Source organism: Aspergillus luchuensis, chromosome 1 (genome assembly GCF_016861625.1).
Source record: "Aspergillus luchuensis IFO 4308 DNA, chromosome 1, nearly complete sequence".
Classification (NCBI taxonomy): Eukaryota; Fungi; Ascomycota; class Eurotiomycetes; order Eurotiales; family Aspergillaceae; genus Aspergillus; species Aspergillus luchuensis.
Genome location: NC_054849.1, coordinates 615196 through 641388, shown reverse-complemented (window position 1 = coordinate 641388; position 26193 = coordinate 615196). Strand labels below are relative to the sequence as shown.

Here is a 26193-nt window from a genome sequence, read left to right as displayed (position 1 = left end):
GACAGTCTGTCCAAGTTGGTCAGGAGAGGAAAATGGCCATGTGTGAGGTTTGGCGATAAGGTTGGGGGGTGATAAGAAGGAGCCACTCACGATGCGGTCACCTTAATTCATCCGCCGCAATCCGAGGAGTGGTGCGATTGCACTGATCAAGACAGTTGATTACAGAAAGTAAGTGTCAATGTGCGACAACGAGTTCCAAGAGGAGCCAAGTGATGATGAGAAAGATTTAGAGAGAGGCGGGTGGTCAGGAGAAGCTGTTCTCTGTTTGCGGCCAGCCTTACATCCTCTTCCGGGCCGGTCCCGACCAAGAGTTGCCCCGTGGACCCTGATCTACCCTTCCCATACATCAATTAGAATTCAACCTGCAACTAATTCTTTACTCCAAAACCCCATTCTGAAGTAGTGGCGTGTAGACAAAACAAAAGAAATTAGTTGTCAAGGACTGCGTATGTACAGATGTAAACTATGCAAAGCTCTCTCGAGCAGCACGAACGAAACGAGCAGCAGAAGAAATAAGCTATATACAAACAGGCATATTCTCTATCAAATGTTAAAAATCTTCATTATCATCTCCGTGACCTGCGCGGATCTGTCGCTTCTTGCCGACGCCACTCTCGAGACTCCTTTGTCCCCAAGCTGCCCAGTCCTCCCTCTAGCCGTCGCTCCCACCCGCCTAATCGGACTACCAGGCAGGTGGCATTGTCTCCTTCACGGGTCACCTCAGTCGCAAATTTGACCACGTCGGAAGCACCCTGGTCGGGGGTCTTGGCTTCCTTGACAATGTCGACGACCTCTTGATCTAAAAGTGTGCCGCTGACTCCGTCCGACATGAGCACCAAGAACGAGTACTCAGCTGGGCCCATCTCGATGCGACGGATCTCTGGCTCTGCCGAGACACCGATGCGCTTGGACTGGACGTCCCCAAAAGATCGAGTGTTGGCAAGCCCGCTCATCCGCTCTTCTCCAAACGAGTCTGTCACAAACGTGGTAGCGTACCGTCGTAACCGGGAAGCTTCAATAGGCGACGAGGGGTGATGGTTGGACGTGACCGGGATGGCTTGGCCGGTCAAAGTGGAACACAAGAGGATTCGGGTATCTCCGACATGCGATACAAGCAGGCTAGATGGAGCATTGGGGTGCCAAAACGGCGCGGGCGTCGGAGTTGAGATGAGCGCAATACTGGCCGTGCTGCCTCCCTTGAAGCGATTGACCCCGCCAATGTTCAACGATCGGGAGCGGCTTGGGCCATACAGGATATCATCCTGATGCATTGGCTGACCGACCTTGGTAAATTCATCGTCTCTTTTAGCCGCTTGTGCCGAGACGAACTCGAGATCAGTCCGGAGAAAAGCATACTCCAAGATCTCCTCAATGGTAACTCCCATGCCAGAATCCACATCGGTCGTCGAGTTCTGTTTTCCGGCATGTGTGAAGTGAGGTGGAACGAATCTCTTGAAATAGCCGCCAACCAATGTCTTCCAGTTCTGCACAAGGATCTTTTCTAATTCTCCGATACGCTTAGAGTTACCGCCTTGTACTATTGGCAACGCTCCGGATGAGGGATCCGCGCCCCGCGGGAACTGGCCGCTTGAGCCTTGTCGGAGACTCGACTGTAATTCAAAGGCGGCCGCGGTATCCTGAATATATTCATGAAGCCAGTCCTTCAGAAAAGTACTGCACTCCGTTCCGCCATGGCCGTCAAAGACGCCGAAATAGAAGACCTGCGGATCCCCGCTCGCGGTATCGGCCCCGCGGCTCTCTCTAGGGACAGGGATGGTGCCAGTCTTCTTAATCGTCAAAGAGGCCGGTGGACGCTTCGCAAAAGCGGGTATATCGATGACACCAGCCTGGTAGGCATCTTCATTGTAGGGCCGGGTGCCTCGGGAGCTGTGTGCACCAAAGTGGTGTTTGGCGCTCCGCAGTGGGATGCGAACGACAGTGGTGTCCCGGTCGACAAGGGGCTGGAATGCGGCCGGAGAATGCGAGATCTCGCCCGTATGGGGGACCGACTCTGCACGAGGGAGTTTGTGGAAGGGGGCCAAAGGACCCCGGGGATCCGGATGTAGCGAGGACGAGGGCAGATGAGTGACGAAATAGTCGTGGAACTCGCGACGCTTGGTGGGGCGGATGTCGTCAGGAACAATATACTTGGTCGAGTAACGACAATGCCGAGACCAGATAATATAGACTAGAGAGGAGACAAGAGGAGGTTAGCCAGCGGGGGATGGTGAGACGCGAATGCAGGACGACCATGCAACTCCAGGCCGATCTGGCTGGGCGCAAGAAAGGCGCGGAGATAAGAGAAATCTGGGGGAGGAGGCGAACTCACGATAACTGTCAGCCAGGGTCCGGACCTGGACGGAGACTCGCTTGGCGGGAGACCCAATCATGAAGGCCGAAGCATTGGTAGGATGATGTCTATGGAAAAAAAAGTCTGGGAGAGCAAAGTAGAAAAACACGAGCACACAAAGGGAGGTGCCGGACACGAAGCAGGAAGAAGGTTCTTTGCCTTTTATCGGGAATCCGCGGGGGCTGCTGATTTTGCGGGCCGAGCAATCAGCGCGGCGGAGAAACACAACGGCAATTCTTCTTACTACTTTTACTACTTCTCATGGTTTTTTTGTCTCTCCCTCCCTCGCAGCAATTCAACTGCAATGCTTGCTGCACCCTGTGACTTATACTTCAGGCAACAGACTCGGTACCTTTTCTGTTGCTAAGGGGTGGAAATAGTGGAACTCTCCAACTTCTCCCCCTTTCCTCTCACCAGTAATCAACGCTTGAGTCTTGTGTCCCCGTCTATTCGAATACATCATTGGAGCAGCAGACTGGAAGAGAACAGCCAAATCTCACTTGCGGTAATTCTAGATCGTCTCATTGTTTCTTCAAGAAAACAAACAGATCCCTGGAATAAGAGGAGATCATCCACCGTATGCGCTCTCGATCAATGTCTCACTATCCTAATCCCAGGCCCATCAACTACACATCTAACAACAAGACACGCATTGAAAATGCCTACTACTAAACGAGCTATTCCAACCGCAAGAGGAAAATCTCATCAACGTCATAGAAATCCATTCGCTGTTAGCTACCGTTATGAGTCTATCATAGCGGTCAGAACCTCTCCAGTAAGCAGGAAAACGTGGCAGCAGCACGACGGCAGCCATACATATTGTGCTCGCAGTTGGCTCCACCGAATAAACGCATCACGTCAATTAGAGTCATTCCCAGCCTGATCCGATAATTCTTATCTGTCAAATGTGGGTTCTTCACAACTGATGAAATGATCGTGGCTAGCCATGGTCGCGTAGTTGAGCTATTTATTGACTTGGATTAAGTCAATCTATGCGGTAGCCCAATGCCCGTACGTAAGCAGGCGCATGAGAAGAGTCAGAAGATGTATGCCATGTAAGCTGAATACGAAGACTGTAAAAGAATGATGATGTGTTTTGTTTCATCAACCGAGTAAGCGAAGTAATCGGGATAGTTTCCTAAGCCTGCTCCTTCTGTCACTCAAATTCAATGAACATCGCATGGAAATACATATTGCTCTCATTGAAGCTCCTCGATTGTCTGCGAGGTTAACTTCCTACCGTTCAGTGAGTATATGTTTGAGTGCGAGGAATAAAATACACTCTACAGCAGATGTCAAGGATGTTGTGGGTATTGTGGGATGCTAGGTGCTATTAAGTCAGTAGCAGGAGATATTAGCCGAAAAAAATGAGTATACATACTGTAGAGATAGTACTTATTAGGCTAAGATCCAGGATAATGCTTCGTGCCTCCCTTAGTGCTGGATCAACAGACTACCGAGATATATAAGGTACAGTCGGGGTTTGTATGTATAGTAAGTACTAAGTTGTAGATCAATATACTCGCGGAATATACGTTATAGACTTGGTGCAGGTAGTGTCACAGTATTAATCAGTGTCCGCTTTACAGTGTTGTGTTGGGAAGGGTTTATGGGATGATTTACACTCTCATATTTGAGAAAGGAATCAACGGGAAATGCATGGTGGCACCCACAAAACGCTGGCAGTACTCCAGTGAAGAACTCAGATGATGAAGTAATCAGTAGGCTTGAAATTACAACAATCTTTTCATGATTGACAATTGTCAATTAACAAGGTTACGAAAAAGAAACTATTTGGCGCTAACGCAATGTACAAATCCCTATAGACAAGATCATTCCACGAGGCTCTCGGCCTGATAGACAACCATAAAGGGTAAGATGTCAAGAAGACTGGCACCTACCAGGGGCAGTGTCATCCAAGCCAAGCACCATGCCGAAGCAACCGCTCAACAGTTTCAAAGGCCAAAGTGTGGTCCGGCCGTCACAGATTGCACCTGGTAAGAGAGACAAATTAGATGTAATACCTACCCATACGTGGTCATGGTAGGCGCGGGCCGATGTCATATACTTCAGATCGCTTTGGTTCGGGAGAACAGACTGCTGTAGACAGCGTCGACGACGGGCTGGGCGGTGATCTGTCGACCACCAAAGAAACGCCCGTTCAGGCCCTTGATGGCGTTCTCGCCACCCTGGACGCGGTCGAACTTCAGGTAGATATCGCCTTGCGAGTTGGGATCTAGTGCAATGTGAACAACATGGCCATATTTGTCTTCGCACTCAGCGCGAACGTCATCCTCCAGCTCCTTAATCCAAGCTTCGCCCTCCTCCCTGTGATTTTGTTAGTCTCCAGATACCGATCAAGAGAGCTATGACAGGACAACTTACTCGTTGGGGTCGAACATGTTGCGGAGCATGACACACCGACTTGCCATGTTGACGTTAACAGGCAGAGGTTTGGCCTCAGTCTTGGGACGGAGCACCTTTTGCTGGTCGTCGGCAGCAGGCTCGGCTGGTTCATCTGTTCTTGCAAGCTTGCGCATCAATGCATCCCTACTGTAGTTGTTGAAATTTACACCGGCAACATCTGTGTCGTCCAATGCACTAGCACCGGCCCCCTTTTCGGAGTCACGGCCACCAGCGCGGTCGAAGTTGCTGGTACCGCCGGCTTGAACACCACGTCCTCCGTGACCCGAGAAAAGAGAGCCCTGGAAGTTATGTTGGTTTGCACCTTGGCTCTGCATGCGCTGTGCGTTCGAGTCAGGAGTGAACTTATCGTTGCCAAGGCCAACGCGGATTGCTCGACCAGCAAGGTCAAATCCATTCATCTTTTCCAAGGCCTCACGAGCCTGGTTTGGATCACGGAACCTATGCACAGTGTTAGCAACATTTGTGAATGATAGGAGTAGAATGTGCAGGGATATAACTTACTGCACAAATCCATAACCCCTGCTGCGACCAGTCTCGTCCTTTTGCAGCTGGACAAATTCGAGTTCGCCAAAAGGCTCAAAGACGTTCTGGAGGTCACTTTCAGTGATGCTGAAATGAATGTTACCCACGTACAACCTGTGAAATGGAGCAGCGTGATTGTTGCCGCTGCTGGCCTCAGGATTGCGGGCCTGGCGGTTCTTTTCCGCTTCAGTCAATTGCGCGATAATGGGAATTCCTAGAAGTTTCTGTCCGGTAAGCTGGATAGCGGGTGCAACGGCGTCTTCGCTTTTGAACTCGACATAACCGACACTGGTGAAAGTTAGTTACACAGCTCTCCTATCATCTGGGAAGGAGATTAACTCACCCTTTAGACCGCCCACTGACACGGTCCTTGACGATCTGGGCTTCCTTGACAGGTCCGACTTTCTCAAAGAACGCAATCAGCTCCTTAGTTCTCAACCGCGCAGCAAGCTGCTGAACGAAAATGGTACGCCTGTCACGCTCATCCTCGGTAGGTTCCGGCGTCCTCTCGCGGCTTCTCGGGCTCGGGCTTCGTTTGCGGTCACGGCGAGTGCGTCTGTCTTCATCTCGCTCATCGCGACGGGAGCGGCCCGAGGGACGGTAATAGCGATCATCGTAAGGCGACCGAGAGCGGGTGCGAGCCCGTCCACCACCGCGGTAGAAGTCGCCACCAGAACGGTAATCGTCACCGTAGCGGTCACGACGAGACCGACGGCGTTCGCTATCACGACTCCTGCTCCTCTTTCTGCTTCTATGGCTTCCGTTAGCACTGCCATGTTCGCTTTTCGGGCTCTTCATGTCTTCATCTCCATCGATGTCTCGCGAGCGACGTCGATCACGGCTGCGGTCCCTGCGCTTGCGGTCCTTCTCTCGTGACCGATCGCGGTCCCGGCGGTCATTGCTGTCAGTTTTCGAGGAGGAGCGGTCATCGCGGTCCTGGGAACGGGGAGGGTCTTGAGATGGCGGAGCGGCTGTGGACTCGAGGAGAGCCTCAACATCGAGACCTGACATCTTGGGATATATGCTGCAATTTGTCTTTTCCTGGGCTAAACTGAACAGAAAACAAATGCAACGAAGGTTGCGCGGAAAGGATTGAGGTCACTTTTGGCTTGGTTAGAGAGTGACGGCGTATCAAGCTTGACTTGAGCGAACCCTTCTGTTTCAAATCTGGAAGCCGGCAAGTTGTTTCTAACACTGTAATATAGATATTCTCGAAGCCGTGTAATAAGGAGTCGGGATAAGCGGATTCCCTACAGGGGTGGTGCTGTAGCTGAGGAGTGAGGTGAAGAGATGTGAAGATACTGTCCACCTCAATGTTCCGATGGCGTGGGATGCCGACACGTCACGTGGTCTTGGCGCCTTTGCCTCTTTATCTTTTGTCCTTTTTTTTTTCGCGCCTACTAGCACGGCTATGAACCACGGGTCATCCAGCACTCAACCGTACCCCGGCTTGAACTCATTTCATTGGTAGTGTAGGTGGGAGAGACATTATATTATAAGCGGCTATATACTCTGTACAATAGTAGAAAATGGTTTCACAAAAGCAACGAGAGTCATGGTCACATATCACGGAAGAGTAACATATAGTTTTCTTCATCCGGCCATGACAATCAATGTACATGAAAAAGTTCACACAAGAAGCCCAACTCCGGATTGTCAGCGTGGGTGAGAATAAACACGCGTCGGCGACATTACTTCGTACATTAAAGATATGAATAAAGAGCAAATAATGGGGAACACTGAGAAACCAGAGTATGAAGCATCAGGATGTCACGTATGTTCATTGGGTCTTCTTGAGAGACGGCATCTCAAGCTCAGTGCCGAAGACGCGGTCCCAAAAGCGACTGGTGACGCCAAAGCCATTGTCGAAGTCCGCGAAATGATGCTGGAGGTGGTACTTCTTGAGCGCCTTGTAGTAGGAAGGGAGACTATAGATGAACATCAGCGGTTAGCAGGTATTAAACGAAGAGCTTGGAGAATAGATTTGCTCACTTGCGGTGGTGGAGGAAGTAGTGAGTCATGTCATAACAGACATAGCCGAAGACACCTCCACAGAAGACCGTCACAGCGGCATACCAGTTGTAGAAGAACACCGTGTGCGCTAACTTCCAAAATGGGGCGGCCAAGACAACAAATAGAGTCGGTGGCATGACCAACCGATACTTGTCCATGGGCAGGTAATGATGGATTCCATGTAGCAGGAAGTGAAGGGTAAGGCCAACGCGGTTATCAGGAAGCCACCTACAAGGCATTAGCACCAGCAATTAGAGAGATGAATGGGGCAGAGCGTCATACTTATCGATGTGAAACAAGAACCTATGCATGACATACTCGATCAAGGTCCAGAGGAAGAGACCACCGACCCAATAAGCAGCGGCAGCCGGCACATTCGCCAGTCCAGAAAAACCAACGATGGTCCCATATGTGACTGGAGGAAGCCACATGATAGGAACAACATACCAAGCTGTCTTGCTCAAAGGTTCAAGGAAGTTTCCGAAGAGCGGCGCGGACTCCCCACCCTTGTAATGACGCGGGCGATGGATCTGATCCAGGTAGAACTCCTTGGTGAACCCGCTGTTCCACAGCTGGAGAAGGAGAGGCTTGTTGAGATCCAAAAACTTATGTGTCTGATAATCCTTGGTAGGATCGGTCTCTACCGACAGGTCCTCTTCGCAAGACAAGCCAGTTGTTGCAAACACCGCCTGCTGTTCTTTTGGTTGAGATGCGCACCCATTTGCTGCCTTTCCGTTGGGTTCCGACGAGACAAACCCAACAAGACATTCGTCCAGAATTTCGTATGCCGAATCCGAATGGGCGTGGGATGTCGGATCGCGCAGTATCTCCGTCACATCTTTGCCAGCATATTCGAGGACCAACTCTTCACCACCGGGATGACCAGCGACAAAGTCAGTAACGTCATAGACCTTTGATCCCAGGGTCACATAGCACGAGTTGGCATCGTTGTGAGACTCGACCTCGGCCGGGGTGAAAGTTGGAAGGGTTCTGCCAGGCATGGTTGTCGCAAGGCAAAAGCCTGAAGAGCCAGTACCGTGTTGCGAAATCGAGGAACGGAGGGAAGAGACTAAAGACTGGAGGTAAGGGGTGTAATGCGAGAGTCGTAGTTGGACGGTTAGCGATCAGTTGTGGTGCAAACCGCTATAAATGGCTGAGGGAGAAGTGGCGTGAGCTTCAAAATATCGAGCAGGGATCACGGGTCCGAGGCTCCGAAGGAAAAATTCGCTGAACCACTGAAACAACAGAGCACAACAATCGCACAAGTCTGGCAAGCACTGCTACAACACAGCAAGGTCGATTCTGTGAAGTTTGTGTGACTGAGAAAAAGCAACAAGTTCTTCTCTCCTCTATACAAAGAGCGACCGTGTGGCTCACCGTAGAGGAGGCGCTTCCTCAGGCCGTCGGGAATACAACGGGAATCTGCGGAAGGCACTAGTCCTCTTTTGGAATTGCCCCTGAGTGGCCATCTTAGTAAGCAGTGGACTGACTTTTGTGCCTAAGGCAACTGCAGGGCATCTATAAGGCAGCGACAGGCGCTTGACCGAAACAAGAAGGCTAGCTGAACGGCTGAAGGGGTTTAAGTGGGCAAGGTAGGACAGAGTACTACGGATACGAGGCGACAAAAGGAAGGCGCCCAGTTTTTGGGTCAAAAAAGAAACGCAGGTTTATGGTTCACACTTAATATGGAGCTCCTGCCAAATTAGCGACAGCATGCAGCAATATAACCCCCAAGTATAGCGCTAAGCAATCGCATTTCTCTCGCACTTCTAAGGCTAACCTTGCGACACTGTAGGTAAGACTGGCTACCGCTTTGCCCAAGACACTACTGTGGACTGTGTTGCTTATCAGATGTATAGCCCCAATGAGATATTATTTCTTGGATTGTGTGGTCAACCCGTACGCATTGGTGCAGTGATCATAGCTGGGCGTAAAATGGAGCCATTGTGGTCTCCATCCAATATGGAGCGCATCTACGGAGTAAATTGCCCGATCACATGAGCCCATACAAGATAGTTGCGGATGCCGGTACCGAGTCACTGTTGTGGTGCTGTCTTTCAGTGTCAGTAGTCTAGCAGTAGCTACTCCGCACCCACTATCTACATGATATCCGTCAAGTGATGGCCTGATCGTCAATAATCCTGCCTACTGGTTCATGCGACCAATGACAGACCAATCCGGTTTTTGGTGGTATTTGGTGGGACTCCATCCGGGATGTCTCTTTTTGCCTACTAGAGTACGGGTTTTGAGTGGGTTTTGGCTCTGCGTGTGCGAGGGAGCAAAATACTACACCGTACACTGTACCATCATTTCTCGGTCTGTGGAGTTGGAACCCGGGCACTGGTCACTCGCCGTCCGAGGCAAAAGCATGGCGGCCTGAAACTGTCTCCAAGCGGATCTCCTCCCAAAGCATGCCTCTTTTACTATCGAGGAGGGTGGGGGGGTTCGTCAAAGCGTCGATGGCAGCTGAACACTGGGGCGGATCTGGGACGCATCACAAGACCCCCGACAGTCGGATGTATCACAGTACGTCTAGAGCTCTGAGCTTTGGGTGGCTTTTTCGGAATATGAGAAATGAGGCTGTCATCCGAACAAGCAGTGTGGCGTGCCTGATGGTCAAAGTCTGGCCAAAACGAGCCATTATGAGTAGGTTCCGAAACCCAAAGTATAATAGCAACTAACGACGTTGAGAGTTGGGACATGAGATCGGCAAGCAAGAGACTATCTAGATAGTAGTTGACGGTTGAATGGGGAGGGTAAGCGCTGAGCAGAAAGCACTAGTAAGCGAGGATGGGGAGGACTCGAGTTACTAAACGCCCAGCCGAACCGAATTCAACGCCCGAACAGAAAAGTTCAGCAGTAAATTATGCTCCATTTCCACAATCTGGTGAAGCGCTACTGGCCACATCGCATCCCGTGTTACTCATATTAGCTAGCTACTGCTATTTAAATCTATCTATATTTACTTTCGTACTTGCCTTCGCCACACACAGCCAGTGTAGTCACGATTTCTAAGTGGTCCCCCTCTGCCGGGAAGGGCGAAATTACGGGCTGGATAATGACCCGCCCGCTGCGTATGCGGCGTAAGTTGCGTAACATTTCCACTGTACCGGATCGCTCGTTCCGACAAGGCGGGTTCGCCCCTGTCCGTATGGGGAAAAGGAAGGATGGAGGCTGGAGCTGGAGTGGATGAAGTTGACGGGGCACTGGGCGTGCACTGGGCATGGCTGGACGAGTAGGACAAGGTCTTTCTGGTGGGTTACACTTGTGCCCAATAACCGGACAGGATTGACTTGAACAATTGGAGAGGAAAAGAGAAAAGAGAGAGAGATGGGGCAACCAAGAGAAAAAGGGAAAGGAAGGGGAGGGGGGAGAGGTGGGGAGGGGAGTGCCGAGATGGTTGATGGACTGATGCCTTTTCGGAGGGAAGAGTTTTGATTTGAAAGTTGAAACCGGGTATGGAGTACTGTCGAGAAGTCAAGGCGATCTCCATGGATGGAAATCATTTGGAGATCATCAGAAGTGGAGGAGGCTAAAAAGAAACTTGCAATTTGAATTGAACGGCTTGATTGGAAAGTGAGAATGCTCCATGGTTTATGGTGGCCATGGTTCACAGATAGATTACCTCTCACTCATGCACAACTCCCTCTTTGTTGATGACTATTTCCCTGGTTTCTCGGTTTGGTTACTGCCATCTCCGTACTGCGCGGTACGTACTTTAGCATACAGTTTTCCTCCGTTCCAGCCGCAAAGTCAGTCTGTGATCGGTAAGAGAATGTATCGGCCGGTGGGGAGTCCCTCGGTATTTCCCCGTATCGCGCGGCTCCGTCTGTCGATGGAGTCTAGTTGACTCGACTCGACCAAGCTTGGGATAAGGTATGTCCCTCCCCTTCACATTCATGCATTCATTCGCTCATTCATTTATTCATTCCTCGCCCATTAAATCATGCTTTTTTTCCGCCTTCATTTGCATTGACCGAATTCAGGTCGAACTCAACTTATTTTAGGTGCATTCATTTTTTCTCATCGGAGTAGTAACAGCCTATAAATTGATTAGCCAAATATATGAGTGTACGGAGTATGTTGGTGCCAGAAAAAAAACAAATCACTGTAGAGCAAGCAGACTTCCCGTTCGGCAGATTTCTCTTTCTCTCGATTCCCTCTCTTTCTGTACTTTCATTTTAAGAGAAAACGGATGCAGATCTGCTTGATCCGATTCCTCCTTCGAACCACATCCGAACGGGTCCCCCCCTCAACCCCTGTCGACTGATCATGTCGAGCTAAATGTCGGAAAAGTGGAGACGGTGTTCAATTGTCAATCATTTTGTCTCGACCGAGTCGACCAGTCAAGGGACTGGAAGTGGGTTTTACCTCCATTCTAATTAGTGTACCTCAGTAGCTCAACGGGAAGAAAGCTCCCTGAGCCAGAAAGTGAGGGAAACAAAGAAGAGAAGAAAAGACACACACACACAGACATAGTTAACCTGTTCTTCCCCTCGTCCTCTTCCCAACCCTTTCATCTCTTCACTCACTCCACTCTCCCTCTTTCTCTTCCTTCCCTCTTCCCTCCCCTCTCTTCTCTTCTTTCCCCCTAAACCTCCGCCCCCTCACTTTTTGTGCCGCTTGCCAACCTTGTCTCTCACCACAATGGATACGTTTTCGTCGTCGGACAGTCCGTCCTTCCCCGGCAACCGCATTGTATCCTACCTACGAACTTTGGCCAAGTCCAAGTCCGAACTGCCTTACGGACTGCCTGTGTGTGCGTCTCCCTCTCACACGGTTACCAACACGGACTCGCTCCTGCATCTCGCGTCCTTGGTCGGCCCCCATATCAGCATCCTTCAGGTTCACGCAGATATCATCGATGACTGGTCCGAGGAAACGGTTCGCCAATTGACCACTTTGGCCAGAAAGCATGGCTTTTTGATCTGGGAAAGCGGTCGGATTCTCAATTCCACTGTGGACGTTGTCGGTCGGCAGAAATCTGAATCGAGAGAAGTACGGAATGGGGTGGTCGACTTGATACGGAAGAAGTACACTAGGGGTGTGGTGAAGCCAGCATCATGGGCGGGCATGTCGACAGCTTGGGCTTCGGGGGCCGCTGTTTACAACCAGGAAGCCGACATTTTGATTCCGACCTTGAAGGCTGCCGCTCGGGAGGCAGTGGCAGACGCTGTGCAGACCATCAGAACCGAAATCACCGCCGACAGTTTCGCAAATGAGCAATCCAACAGCGATCAAGACTCGGCACAATCCCAACATCTTACTGAGTATGTCGTCGACCAAAGTGGCCTGGGACTGCCCCCACGGAAGGCCTCGACTATCTCCCTTACCCAAACAATCACCCAGCATACCGAAGATTCTGCCGATTATCCCTTGGAATCACCTCAGTTCGAGCGCCATGGCTTCGAGTTTGGAACTTTGAGTCCATCTACGATACCTGAGGATCTTCCTCCCCCGCCTCTTCTGGCCCGTGGTCTAGTACTTTGTTTGCCATCCAGGACCGATACTTCTTTTACTCCGGACTACCGTCAGAGCTGCATAGCTGCTGCCCGTGCCAATCAAGATTTCGTGGTGGGATTCCTCTGTGGTGAACCATGGCATCTTGCCTCGCAGAGAAGCGACATCTTTGAGACAGGCCTGTCTGGTTACAACGATGAGCAGCAGCAGCTGAGCCCATACTCGTCGGATGACGACGAGGAGCTGCCACACTTTGCGCTGTTCTCTCCCATCTGCCAAGGTGGACAGCCGCTCGACGGCAGCGAGGAAGATGAAGAGATGGGAGAGGAGGACGAGACACCTCTGCCTGAGACCACGATACCACTCGAATCCCTCAACCCTCTCGCCGCAAAACTATTCTATGCTGCTGGGAAGGCATTCAAACTCCGCGAAGCAACCAGCCAGGAGAATGGAATCACGCATAAATCCGACAGCACAAAAAGTTGTCAGATTTTGCACATTCCTATCGTCTCGTTGCCGTGAAGAGGCACCGCTGGGAAATCCCTTACAGCATACGCCATATCTTTCCTTTTGATCTCGAATAACTAATCACCTATTCTGTTCGCACATATACATATTTATTTCGCTACTATGTCTTTTAAAGCAACAATATCGCACAAGGGAGGTCTGGAGTTAAGCGCTGTCAAAACCATTTCGTTCTGTCATGTTCTGTTATTACCATCTTCTGAGTACAACATTAGGGGGTCGGAAATCATCTGTGACTACAACCAAAGAGCATAGCAAATTTTAGCATCACCAGGCTCGGGGAATACAAGAATTCCAAATACCAATGACCACTAAAACGTAAGCATCCAATCGGGGCATATAGCAGCCCGAGCTAAATTGCAACGGCGCCATTTAGAAAGGTGTCTAGAACTCTAGATCCAATCCCTCAGGCTCTAAATTCATTGCAGCCTCATTCCCTGCAGCGGTCGGGACCGACGCCGGCCGAGCACCCCCCAGGCATCTGGGGAGATGCTATTAGAGCCCCTTACGATGATCTTGATCCTTTTTGGGTTGAGCAGACTGTATGTGGGTACGAATGATAACATCTAGCCCGAAATCGAACTCAAGGGCCATGTATTTGCGGTCAAGATAGTATAATGGACTGAGCATTTCAACAACCTTTTTTTCCTGGTTGACAAATTGGTTATTATCAAAGGCCCAATTCCATTGCCAGATAATCACTAGTGTAGTTGTATGTATTGGCCCAAAAATGACTTGCTACTTACTTCTAGTAACTTAGTAGTACTAGTAGATGGGGCTCTATAGTTCTGACAGTATGCCGGGTACTATCCAGATAGTAGTTTGCTACTCGGATATTTATATGTCTTCCGTTTCAGTGAGTACCGGTCATCGACAGTGATTGCAGTAAGAATCATACCACTCGCTTCTTCCAGATACAGTAAGTTGTTTTATATATATTATTTTCGATTAGCACGAAACTAGTAGTCCACAACTGAAAAAGAAGGTACCAAACCAAGATGAGGAGAAGAGAACGAACGGCTTTGAAGTATCCCCGCGGTGGGTCACATGACGATATGGCTCGAAGAGGCAATTCTTTCGATCCAACCACCACTTCTTTCGATCCACATCTCTTATTTGCACACATATTGTTTCCATCATACTTTGAAGAATATGTTTAGCTTCTCGATATGAGAAGGCTGCACATAGCGTCATAATGCCAGAGTTGTTCCGGCCGGTGGCCTCCAAATGATAACTGAACCTCTGGCGGAGATCCCAATTCCTACCTCTGGCAGCAAGAGTACAGATTCAACGGAACCTTGTTTCGAAGCTACGAGGAGCTTGTTCAAGATACCCCAATGCTGTCACCAATTGTGCTAAGAGAGATCACCTATTATAACCTCCCTAAGGATATCGCGAACAAATCCAACTGCACAAGATCAGCTCATCATGGAATCGGAAGGTGCCCCAGAATCCCAACAGGAGAGCTTAATCTCTGGAATAGGTAACCTGTCCATAGAGAAAGCCGCAGGACATTCTGAAGTCACGCATCAGGCAAATGGCGTGGCTCATTCGTTGCCTGACTTAGAGGAGTCGGCTGCTCCCTACAAAGTGATATTGCAGACCGGCGACGTGATCATTGAATACTTCGATCCTGAATCTGATATTGCGACACAATCGGAGGCGCGCCATCGTCGGTGGCGAGTCTCCAGTGATGATTTGGCACGAAATAGTCCGTATTTTCGGGCCCTTCTTGACCCGCATAAATTCTCCGAGGGTCGACAACTTATGCAGCAGAAAATGATGCATCAGAAGCTTTTGACTGACGAAACGGTGGACACTGCATCTTCCGAAAACCCGAATGCAGAAGTGAGATATCTGCCTGTCGTGATCCTCCCGAGCAAACATGTCGCATCGAGGCTTGGGTTGGATGCCATCAAATTGTTTCTGGAGATCCTGTCTTTCCACTCCTTTGAAGAGGAACAGAAGTGTTCATTTGATGCGGAACTAAAGTTTTCGCCTGTGTCTCTGATTGCAAGACTACTGGAGCTAGCGGACGCCTTCAACTCCCCGCATGTCGTCCGGGAATCTCTCAAGAGAGCCGGTTACGCTTATGGAAAGGGGAAATATCAACCATCCAAATTTGATTCTTCTTTACTGAAGCTGAGTGAGGATCGCATCCGACAAACCATCTTTGTAGCGCGGACCCTGGACGAGCCAGTCATATACAGAGTGATGACCCATGCCCTACTGGTTCTTGGCTCGAAAACTTGGGCAAACGGTGTCGAGCCTCCGGTTACTCCTACCCACCCCTGGCGCTTTCTGCCTAACGGTATAGAAGGTATCCTCATCAAACCCGTCACTCCTTTCCCACTCCATTATCAAGCACACTAACCATACTCCAGAGGAGCTCTACTTCCGCCGACAATGTGTTCTGAACACTATTACCGACCTCCAAGCCTACTTCCTTCGGGTCTACGGCGCTTTAGAAGACCCCGAGCCCCCCAAACCTTTTGTCCCACGACAACCACTTGCACCAGCGATCAACCAAGCGCGTCCCTTCCAATGCCGCTACGGCTTTGGCAACTCCAGTGCCTGCGACGCCTTCCACCTAGGACAGATGACCCGATTCTTCTCTCTTCGCACGAAGACCATCTTTCTCGGCTCGACCTTAATTGATCCTGATTTCACCCTCGACTCAGACACCGACTCCACACCTGAACAACCACCGGCACCTCCATCAGATATAACAGCCATCATAGCTTCCCTCAAACAATGTCCCGACTACCAAATAGACCCAAACCACGTCGGCTGCGGCATTCGCCGCCGCTTCCTCCCCCCACTGGATTGCATAGAACGCTTCGTCGGAGACGGACGAGGCCTCCTCGGAATCGACTTCCACTCATGGACCGGCCAGGAATGGCCCTTTGCAACCTCGTCCTCATGGGCTAACCGTACCCTTCCTCGCGCAAACGTCATCGATATCCGTATCTCTAAATTGAGCGCTGTACATGGAGGAAGCGGTGCTCGACTCTCATTTACCTCTCAAGAAGAGAACGCCAGGCTACTGTTCACCGCGAAAAAGAGGAACTGGGAGGCTTAGCCCAGCCTCATTCTAGGCTGAAGGTTAGCTTTGAGTCTAGCCTAGAGCTCTTGGCTTCCAACTTGCGCGGCATTCAATTTTCTACGTTCTGAGAGGGTTGGTTATGTGTTCTCGCACGGGATACAGATATGAACCTTGTGTTTGTTTTGATATGTTGATATTTACCACCCGTAATGGGAAACTTTGTGTATATAACCCATGTGGTTCGGATAGAGAACATTTACTATCCACGTGAAACGAACAAGGTACTAGATACGGACCAGCATGGATAAGGATGCAAGGCGCAATCTTATAGTGAATACATATAGAAAGTAGAAGAGAAAAAAAAGGAGGCTTATATTGGAGAATAAAACAAATAAAAGAACCGTGGTCAAAAAGCATAAGACACAACTCGCAGAAACCCAAATTGGGCAGTTCCGAACGTCATTAGTACTCTATACACCCAAGCAACGGAGACATGAGAAATGAAAAAAGAATCTACTCGATGACATATCCCTCGGCGACGCTCTTCACATCCTTGGAGTAGCCAGTGCTCTCGCCCTCCATCTCCAGAAGAGTAATGTCGTTTACGTCGACCTCGACGAAGGGGTTAGCCTTCGAGAAATGCACGTTCATGGGGAAGAACTCGTTCTCATCTCCGTCGCCTGTGGACTCGAACTCGAAGCTGCCAGATGCGTTGCTCTCATCCACGGTTCCGATGTTCCAATCCAGGCTGTCTCCGGATACTTCGTAGACGGCGTCGAAGCTGGACACTGCCGGTTCTGTGGCGCCGTAGGGGATAGTGACGACGACGTCGCGCAGAGTGTCGGAGCCAGTCAGCTCGTACTCGATGGTAACGGTGGTCGAGTCGGAGCCCTTGTTCACCCAGACGGTGAACGTAATGGGGAGGATATCGGCGTTGTCCGATCCAGAGCTTGCGACACGCCAGCGCAGCACACCAATGGAGTTGTTAGCCGGGAACCTCTTGGACGTATCCTTCAATTGAATGGCGGAAGAGTTTGTGAAGACGGCTTTGTCGACATTAGGGTGGGTGCGGAATTGCGCACCATGCGTGGGGTTAGCGTGGAGGTCGAGCTTGAGTTTGGTGAAAGCTGGGTCGGAGATTCGGAGTTGCAGATCACCCTTCACCTCGAAGGATTTCAGTGCACCCTCACGTGTAAGAGTAGCAGAGATTGTCTCTGCGATTGTGATGTGGACAGGATCCCGGTCCGTTGACAGCGAGGCACGGGCGGAGGACACCTTTTCGGCGATCGGCGTCGAGGCTTGTGGTGTCACCAAGGGGCTGGACTCTTCAACTTCAGGACCAAGGTCGCCGCGCACTTTCTCGTATATGTCGGTAGTTTTGGACTTCTTGCCAAGTTGCATGCCCTTGCCGCGGGTGGGTAACGGCCTGGAGTGGGGGTATGTTAGCGACAGCGAGCAGAGATAAAGATGGATGCACGCACTTAGCGAAAGACTTCTTCTTCTCCGCCTCGTAGGTGTCGTAGGTATCGGGAACAGCTGGCCGGGAGGGGGGAGTATAGACGGGGTAGGAGGGGGCCCGGGGTGCCATAGAGCGGCCAGATTTGGCGGCCTCTTTCCGTTGCATCTCCAGCTGCTTGGCCTTCCTTTTGCGCTCCTCGCTGGCCTCGAGTTCTTTGTTCTATACCCAGCAATGTCAGCCATCCAAAGACAGTATACCCAGGTGAGGGTATACATACTCTTTCAATAATCTCCTGAATTCTCTCCTCGTGACTCTCCATTTCCAGGAAGGTCTTGATCTGAGTAAGGGACAGATTCTCCCTGTACCCCAGAGTCACCAATTCATCGTAGGCACTAAGCAATTCAAAGGCATTGCGCAGAATCTCCCTCTCATCCAAGCTCTTACAGATGCTGGTGGTGACTTGGGCGAAAAGGTGGAGACTGTCGATGTCCTGCAAGATGTTCGACTGGCGGTTTGTGATCAGGACGATGTATAGCTCATCCAGAGGCTGGTATACGAAGCGGACATTGTCCTGCTCCACGGTCGTATGCTGAGTACCGGAGTCGGCCAGTTTAGGGAAGGAAGCGAGCAAGGCCTCGATTCTTGAGCGAGCAATCTCACGGAATTGGCGCGAAAGTACGGCCTTGCCCCCGCGGGTGCATATGGAGGCTGCGAGGACGACCTGTTGTTTGTGCGCGATTGTTAGCAGAGCTCTGGGAATCAGTTGAATATCGGGGATCGAACCATGGCTGTAAGGATTAAGGTCAGGTGTCTAGTAAGAAATGATAACTTTCGCCCAGATGGCAGCAATCTCCCGACGGACGAATGTCTGGTAGGCGTGTCTTGACGTCGAAGCCACGGGGAGTCGCTTGCTGTTCTCTTCGTCCCCGTTGGCCCGTGCGCTGCGCTACCCCCTCGCTTACCGCAGCACAAGAAGCTTCACTTTGCCTCGACCTCTCCATTTACACCTTACAAGTCAACCTTTTCCCTTCACCTTTCCCCACAACTTATTCAGGGACCAAACTGTCGTCACCGCAGACGCAGTTCGCACTTTTCACTGTCCTCGGGTGAAACCATCCCTAGTGGTAAAGGCAGCTCACAAAATCTGTTGTTGGGTTGCTTTCAGGCACACCTCGAGATCGCCACGCCGAAACTCTCGACGCGTCTCTGTCCTTCTGTTGTAACACCGATCGCATATCGATGACATGATAACCGCTTCGTCGCTTGCACCTACCAACATGGAGATCTCTGTGGCCGACGATAAGATGGAGATGGCTTCCCCCTATCAAGGGCATGTGGATGACTTCGATATTGATATCGATATCATGGAAGACCAGGCCTCCGTTACCGACAAAGACATGATGGTAGCAGACGAATATTTCGAATACGATCACGATGGTGCTCCCGATGAGGACATGGTCGATGATGTTGCCGAGCCGACTATGGTTGATGCCGATGAACCTTATACCGGAGCGGATTACACCGTGGAAATGCAGGACGAGAATGAACGTATTTACGAAGCAGAAATGCTAGAAGACGACTACGAAGAAGACAACGATACCCCTGTTGCTGAAGCTCAAGACGAAGTGCCGACATCATCCGAAGCTCAGAACCAAGCGGTAGAAGGAGCGCAAGTGCCAGAGGAGAGTGCTGTGATGCCCGTTGATAAGCACAACGCTGAGCAGGAACTCCAAGAGGAGCCCCAGACGGAACAACAAACTCATGCAGATGCACAGAATGACCACCCGCAAGATGTTGAACGATCTATCGACCAACCAGAAGGGCATGCCCCACAGCAGCCCGAAATAGACACAGCCGAGTCGACCGAATTAAAAAAGCCCCTCGATGGTACCAACACGGTGGAGCAAGAGTCTCATCATGCCGCGGAACAAGACGATCGGGAAGAGACTGCTTATAATGCCGACCAGCCTCGGGTCCTTGAGAGCGGTCCCAGCGACGTTGAACCTCCAGCTGATGCGTACAATGATCCAGCTGAAAAGCTAGAGGGTACAGTAGAAGAAGAACATGAGGGAGAAGGCCAAGAAGGAGAAGGAGATGAAGGGAAAGTAGAGGCAGAGGGACAGGGGGGTGAAGAAGAACATGGAGAAGAGGAAACTAAGGTCACAGAAACTCAGGATCGCTCTGCAGAGGCGCAAGACGTCGAGCACCTAGTCGAGCAAGAAGCTCCGGCAACGGAACGCACGCCTCTGTATCCGGTCAAAGTCTATTACCAAGACAACGAGATCTCACTGTTCCCTCCTCGGGAAGGCGACTCATCTGAGACGTTCTTTCTCGAGGATGAGAGCTTGGCTTTTGGGTCTTTCGGCAAACTTCTCGGTTCGTGCCGTGAGGTATTACGTGAACATATCGGAGATAGTGAGGTTCTTGTTGTAGATGTCGAGGCTCTGAATATTCAACTAACCGAGGTTTGTCCCTCGTGTATCCCTTCTATTAGGCAAATACTAACCACGACTATAGGACTCACTTCACATTGACAAGGTCACACTACATCAGATTGTAGATTTGTACCTCCGTCTTTGCCACAATGACGGGGTGGAAGAGCCGGAAGCGCTCTATCTTAGCTTGAGCACAAGGCCCACAGTTGCTGCAGAGCTATCCTCTCTCTCTATAGCTGCAAACGAAGGGAAAGGTCTGTCGGAAGTTTACTGGGATGGTTACGGCGAAGCAGAGGCAGCCTCCGCGGAAGTTTACGAGGAGAACCAAGAAGTTGATATTCCGGACGATCTTCAGCAGGAATCCTCTGAAGCAGAGGATGCTCACAGTGATTCCGAAGACAACTACGAGCCGGATGTCGATTCGACACTCCAGACAGGCGCTGCTGAACAACAGCAAGAAGGGCATGGCGACCAAGCCCATGAGGATCATGATCAAGCAGCTTCAGATAACGATGATGCAGTTGGCCCCGCTTCAAGTGACGTTCGGGAAGGCGATAATGACCAGGACAGCAATCGTCATGAGGCTCATCAGGCCGAACCCGAGTCTGTGGAGTCTGTTGATCAATACGATCTGAACGAGTCGTATGAATCAGAAGAGCAGTCAGAGTCCACTGCTACGGTGACTCAACAGCCCCTGCCTGACTCAGCAGACGGTCTGGCCGATCATGATCATGATCATGACGAGCATGAGACTGAGCATTATGGCACGGGAGGTGCTGATGAAGAAGCCTACCCGGAAGAGGAAACTAATGTAGATGCTACTGAACACTACGACTATCAAGAAGATGCCGAAGCAGCCGAAGCAGCCGATCTCCCCGGAGAAGCAGATGAGGAATTCGATGGCGATGCGACGGCACCGGATGTGCAAGCACCAGATGATTTCCAGGATATTCACGACAGCGATGAAGTCCAGGATGGTACGGTCGACGCCGACTTCCATGGCCTTGAGAACGATGACGGAGAGGTCCACCGTAGCGGTCCAGGCGAAGAGGCATCGAATCAGACTGAAACGGTTCCGGATAGTGTCTCCCAGGAAGCCCCAGAGATCACCAACAAATCTGCCGAGGATTTGGAGGATGACTCACTAGGTACTGCGGAAGATCTGCTAAAGAGCCCCAGAAAAGAAGACAATCGACATGCCGCCGAGGACAGTAATGCGGATGAACTCGAAGAGCCGGGAGAAATCCACGATGAATCCGAAGAAGCTCCAGCCACACACGATGACGCCGATGAGTTGACATTCGACGATGAAGACTATCTGGATCTGGGAGTCCAGGATGGACTGGCTGCCGGCGATGAGGCAGACCTTGCCAAGTCACCAAGTCGCGGTCCAACGAAACGTCATCGCGAAGCAGAGGATGAGTTTGAGTTCACTGAAACCCCTTCTCCGGATGCAAAACGTTCTCGGTCGTCCTGATTTGCTCTTTCCCACCCACAACATCTATTCACCTTGCCCTTTTGCACACAAACAACTCCTCCTTCCCTGGGATGCGAGCTTTGCTTAGGCTCTATCTAACGATTCCAGCATATTGGGACCGGGCTGGTCTGATATGACGTTTACGATCATTGGGCAGCCCTGATATGTGACGAGTCACTAATGATGTTTCCGAAAGACGGCATCGGTCAATGAAGTGCGGAGACTTCGCAGCCATGCAATCCAGATAAGGTACGTGATACTTCGATAACTCCCCCCCTCCCTCATGTTTCCTCCCACCGGACTGGTATGGCCGGGGCAATGTTTCAGCATCGCCTTGGGCACTCCACATACGGGGTGTAAAACTTAGGTTTGTACTTGATACCTCCCACTATTCCAAGTATTATTCTTGCCCTTGTGTTTTTTTATTCCTCTTTGGTCAGTGATACCACCTATGATGAAGGTCTTTTGTGGCGTCTGGGAGTGGATAGGCATCTCTACTGTACTCGATGCAAGGCGTTGTTATCATGTTGAATCCAGGTAGCTTCCGCGCTGGCGGGATAGCGATAGTTGAATTTCTCTGCGTCTAATCTCCTTGGGAGTTACAAAATGACAGATTTTTTTTCCTTTTTACTTTGATCTGAGTTGCAATCTTTATCAGAATGTAATAGATACACAGAAGTTTCCATAATGCAAAGGAAATTGTCCCAAAGCTGAGACAGCTTCTTGCTAGATAAGGAAGGAAGACGCTGGAACGTGCTCTTGTTGATGACCGTGCTACTGGGTAGACGATCAACAGTATCTAATAAAGCAGAGCACTGATGCAGGTGAGATTGGACAGGTCTAATATCCGATAAGATGCGAAGAATATAAGCTACTTCTACTGAGTTACTCGTAATGGGTGGATTGGTGTGATGAGTTCAATCACAGGCCATGCCAAGACGGTAGACACACGATGCTCAGACGGTCGGGAAACACCGCAGGGATTGAAGCTAATCCCAGGCAGGAGATGAAATTGAACCCCGGAACCAGAATTGAGGCGAGGGTTCCTATTCTTAGTCGTCCACCTTACGTTTCAAAACGCCGATCGGATACTGAAACCAGGCTCCTCAAGGGGGGCCGGGCTGTGGCTGGCACGCCTTGATTGGGTCATTGGAATGGCCACCGTTGCCCTTCTTTTCAGGCTTCATTACACTGTACCAGAACTTGACCTTTTAAAAAGGCATAACTAGTTAGTAGTAACTAAACGACTGGTGGTTATCTAATCCTCCAGTTATACGTACGGTATGTGTAATGCTCCCGCGTTCCCATGTGAAGCAAAGCTTAGGCTAAGGAAGTACTGAGAAGGCCAGGAGAGTAGTAGAGGTGATAATAGTGAGGAGAACAGAGACTCAATTACTCCATTGCATCAGCATATGGTATCAGCAGCTCTGAGAAATTGACTAGATTACTTACCCTAGTTGTTGAGACAGGAGTTCTCCCCCTATGACATGCTCGACAGACATAAGTGGTGCTTACCTATATTTAGAGGGAATCTAGTAAGTTAGCAGCAGCAGTAGTAAGTAGTATTGGTTAGGGATCATTCCTGGCTTGTACAGAAAAATAAAGTACTGCCTAGGTATGGTAAGTTTTAATTAAACGCTGGTAACGCTGGAAACATTGCTTGGTTGCTTCAGCCGAGGACAACTTGGCTGGTGGGTGTCGGTCACGCTGTCGCCAAAAAGGAAGATTAACTGGTGTGTCTGTCCTCTTTGGAACAACGGCGACCGCCTCTTTGTCTTCTTTTTTCCCTTTGTCTACTCCCAGCTTATGCTTTTCCGCATAACTCCTGCTGTTCAAGTTCACCCAGACTCTCGCCCTTCTATCAGCCAAATCTCGCCCCCAGCCCGTAATATCTTGGGGGTTTGCCTCCCTCACTCGCTTCAACCACTTACGCGCGTCCAGATCCGGGCCGGTTCCGTCTGAAGGGGAAAACCCCACCGCACGAGCGCAGGCAGCCAGCCTCTAGGATCAGACAAGGTCAACTAACAAGCTCTCCTTCGATCGCAGGAGTTCTCGACCCCCCCAAACTCAACTGCCGCATCAAGGCTGCAGCATCTGTCCCTGTCCGGCTTACTCGCTCCTTTCTGCCACCCAAACAATTTTTTTTTTACTTTTCTTACTCTTGCCATTTATTGTTGTTGTTGTCGTTGTTATTGCTCCTCCAGTCCTTACCTAGGCGCTGTCGCTATTGTCTTTGGACTGCCGGTCATTGTTGGCGCGCGCTGCCGAATGCTTGGCTCCAGGTAGTCAACTCAAGTCATCAACCACGCCAACCCGTCCATTTTAGCCTTCCCATCGCGCTTCCCTTCAGCTCCGGCACGGACTACACCTGTCCCAACACTCGTTAACATTGAAGTCGCTCAATTGCAAGGAGCATTCCGCTCCAAGAGTTTCTCACAATGATTTCCGAAAAGTATGATGCGTTCTGTCTCCATTCTCTTGGCCCGTTGGGACCATCGTCGGATTCGCAATGTACTGACCGTGGCGTAGGTATATCGGCCTCATTCTGGCCATTACATCCACAATGGCGATCGGTATGAGTCTTCCGTATTGCATTCACTCTGTGCAAGAGCTGACAAGTACTAGGTACTAGTTTCGTCATTACGAAAAAGGTTCGTTCGTGTCCAATCGCCGCCGATGACCAGCCGCGCGGAATTGCCTCTCGTCGATTTATCGATCCCTCATCACGAATAAACGACTGATATCTATCATATAGGGCTTGATGCAAGCATCCGAGCGGCATGGCTTTGAAGGAGAGGGTTTCTCATATCTCAAGAGTCCCATATGGTGGGGAGGAGTGGTTACATGTACGACAGGCCCTGTTCTATCCATTGTCGCTTGAACGAGCGGAGCTGACCGGTGGTGATGTAGTGGCCGTTGGAGAAGTCGCCAATTTCGCAGCCTACGCCTTCGCCCCCGCTATCCTCGTCACGCCCTTGGGTGCGCTAAGTGTCCTGATCGGGTGAGGCTCCCCTTCACAGACCGAAGTTACTATACAATAGGCTAACAGGCCATAGTGCTGTTCTCGGATCATATTTCCTCAAGGAAAGACTGGGTACACTTGGGAAACTAGGATGTGCGATGTGCCTCCTTGGCTCCGTTGTCATCGTCCTTCATGCGCCCCCAGACAAGCCGGTGGAGAGAATTGACGAGATTCTGGGCTACGCGCTGCAGCCAGGTACGGACCGACAACTCTTTTTGAATCTCCGGTTGTTAGCTGACAGATTCCTTTAATAGGATTCTTGATTTACTGTCTCGCGGTTGCTATCTTCTCTACCGTCATGATTTACCGCGTCGCCCCCGTTTATGGCAGGAAGAACCCTCTGATTTACATCTCCATCTGCTCCACAGTCGGCTCCGTCTCAGTCATGTCAATCAAGGCATTTGGTATTGCGGTGAAGCTCACGTTGGGAGGCAACAATCAGTTCACGCAGGCTTCGACCTACGTTTTCATGATCGTCACGGGTTTTTGCATTTTGACGCAGATGAACTACATCAACAAGGCGCTGAACCAATTCTCTACTTCAATGTAGGTGCATGTCGAGCTTGCAAGCCATGTGCGATTGCTAACGATGTCTGACAGCGTCAACCCCCTCTACTATGTCACCTTTACGACTGCGACCCTGTGCGCCTCATTTATCCTTTTCAAGGGATTCAACACCACCGACGCTGTCAACACCATCTCCTTGCTCTGTGGATTTTTGATCATCTTCTCCGGTGTATATCTTCTGAATCTTTCCCGACACGACCCAGATGGACGACACATGCTCAACGCGAAACTTGACGATGAAGGAATCCCAACGGACGGAATCGCCGGTTTCCAGACTCGGAGGTCCATGCAATCCCGCCGCAGCAACGAGCCTCATCGCCGGAGCTCTTCGGGGGCTTACATGAACGGGCACGGAGACCGTGAAGGGCTTATGCGTGCCTATGATGTCGAGAACCAGGCATTCGGGCTGTCCGACCTAGCCGGGGACAGCGACGGAGAGCCCGGTCCTACCTACAAGCGAAGCGAAGAAGTAGATCATTCTTCTCATCAGCCCAACAAGCCTTCCGCACTATAGAATGATGCGACGCCTGACTGGTTTTTCATTTGCTTGCCGGCTACATTTACGACCCAGAATATTGCTGTGACGTTTTCCTTTTATATGCTGTGCTTCTCAACTTGCTTTGTCTCTTTTCTCCACCCACTTTGTTCCTCCTCTCACCCCCCTCGATGACCTCTATCTATCACCCCGTGGTTTGTGTTGATGGCTGCTTATTGGATGCATTGTACTTTTACTTCCCTCTCCAAGCGCGAGGAAATACCAGGACGAGGAACAAGAGATGCCCATGAATGATTTGGATGTGCATTGGGATTGTTTGTTTGAGTTTGTTTTCCTTTTCCCTTTTTACTATTGCTGGTTATCCTCTCTTCTGGCATAGATCGCGGGCGAATCG

The 26193-nt window shown here is 50.5% G+C and overlaps 8 protein-coding genes across 8 annotated transcripts; 4 read left to right on the top strand and 4 right to left on the bottom strand.

The window, feature by feature from the left end:
- Nucleotides 1-566: 566 nt before the first annotated feature.
- ptcA (type 2C protein phosphatase PTC6) lies at nt 567-2390 on the bottom strand (the record flags this gene model as incomplete). Its single annotated transcript, XM_041684846.1, has 2 exons — nt 567-2188; nt 2330-2390. The coding sequence occupies 2 exons, from the start codon at nt 2388-2390 to the stop codon at nt 567-569; spliced, it is 1683 nt and encodes a 560-aa protein (XP_041536947.1).
- A 2029-nt stretch (nt 2391-4419) lies between these two features.
- On the bottom strand, nt 4420-6310 carry AKAW2_10226S (putative RNA splicing factor (Pad-1); the record flags this gene model as incomplete). The annotated part of the gene is made up of 4 exons (XM_041684835.1): nt 4420-4678; nt 4736-5215; nt 5279-5587; nt 5643-6310. 4 exons carry the CDS (start codon nt 6308-6310, stop codon nt 4420-4422), a joined length of 1716 nt encoding a protein of 571 aa, XP_041536946.1.
- A 769-nt stretch (nt 6311-7079) lies between these two features.
- Nucleotides 7080-8313, bottom strand: SCS7 (fatty acid alpha-hydroxylase; the record flags this gene model as incomplete). The annotated part of the gene is made up of 3 exons (XM_041684824.1): nt 7080-7227; nt 7292-7540; nt 7595-8313. 3 exons carry the CDS (start codon nt 8311-8313, stop codon nt 7080-7082), a joined length of 1116 nt encoding a protein of 371 aa, XP_041536945.1.
- Nucleotides 8314-11959: 3646 nt separating this feature from the next.
- AKAW2_10224A (uncharacterized protein) lies at nt 11960-13294 on the top strand (the record flags this gene model as incomplete). The annotated part of the gene is made up of 1 exon (XM_041684813.1): nt 11960-13294. The coding sequence occupies one exon, from the start codon at nt 11960-11962 to the stop codon at nt 13292-13294; it is 1335 nt and encodes a 444-aa protein (XP_041536944.1).
- A 1431-nt stretch (nt 13295-14725) lies between these two features.
- On the top strand, nt 14726-16379 carry AKAW2_10223A (uncharacterized protein; the record flags this gene model as incomplete). Its single annotated transcript, XM_041684802.1, has 2 exons — nt 14726-15617; nt 15682-16379. 2 exons carry the CDS (start codon nt 14726-14728, stop codon nt 16377-16379), a joined length of 1590 nt encoding a protein of 529 aa, XP_041536943.1.
- A 477-nt stretch (nt 16380-16856) lies between these two features.
- AKAW2_10222S (coatomer subunit delta) lies at nt 16857-18588 on the bottom strand (the record flags this gene model as incomplete). The annotated part of the gene is made up of 4 exons (XM_041684791.1): nt 16857-17769; nt 17825-18021; nt 18080-18523; nt 18586-18588. 4 exons carry the CDS (start codon nt 18586-18588, stop codon nt 16857-16859), a joined length of 1557 nt encoding a protein of 518 aa, XP_041536942.1.
- Nucleotides 18589-19046: 458 nt separating this feature from the next.
- On the top strand, nt 19047-21714 carry AKAW2_10221A (uncharacterized protein; the record flags this gene model as incomplete). Its single annotated transcript, XM_041684780.1, has 2 exons — nt 19047-20267; nt 20320-21714. The coding sequence occupies 2 exons, from the start codon at nt 19047-19049 to the stop codon at nt 21712-21714; spliced, it is 2616 nt and encodes an 871-aa protein (XP_041536941.1).
- Nucleotides 21715-24152: 2438 nt separating this feature from the next.
- Nucleotides 24153-25817, top strand: AKAW2_10220A (DUF803 domain membrane protein; the record flags this gene model as incomplete). Its single annotated transcript, XM_041684769.1, has 8 exons — nt 24153-24166; nt 24244-24287; nt 24340-24365; nt 24470-24560; nt 24625-24715; nt 24771-24931; nt 24991-25282; nt 25337-25817. The coding sequence occupies 8 exons, from the start codon at nt 24153-24155 to the stop codon at nt 25815-25817; spliced, it is 1200 nt and encodes a 399-aa protein (XP_041536940.1).
- Between the last annotated feature and the right edge of the window lie 376 nt (nt 25818-26193).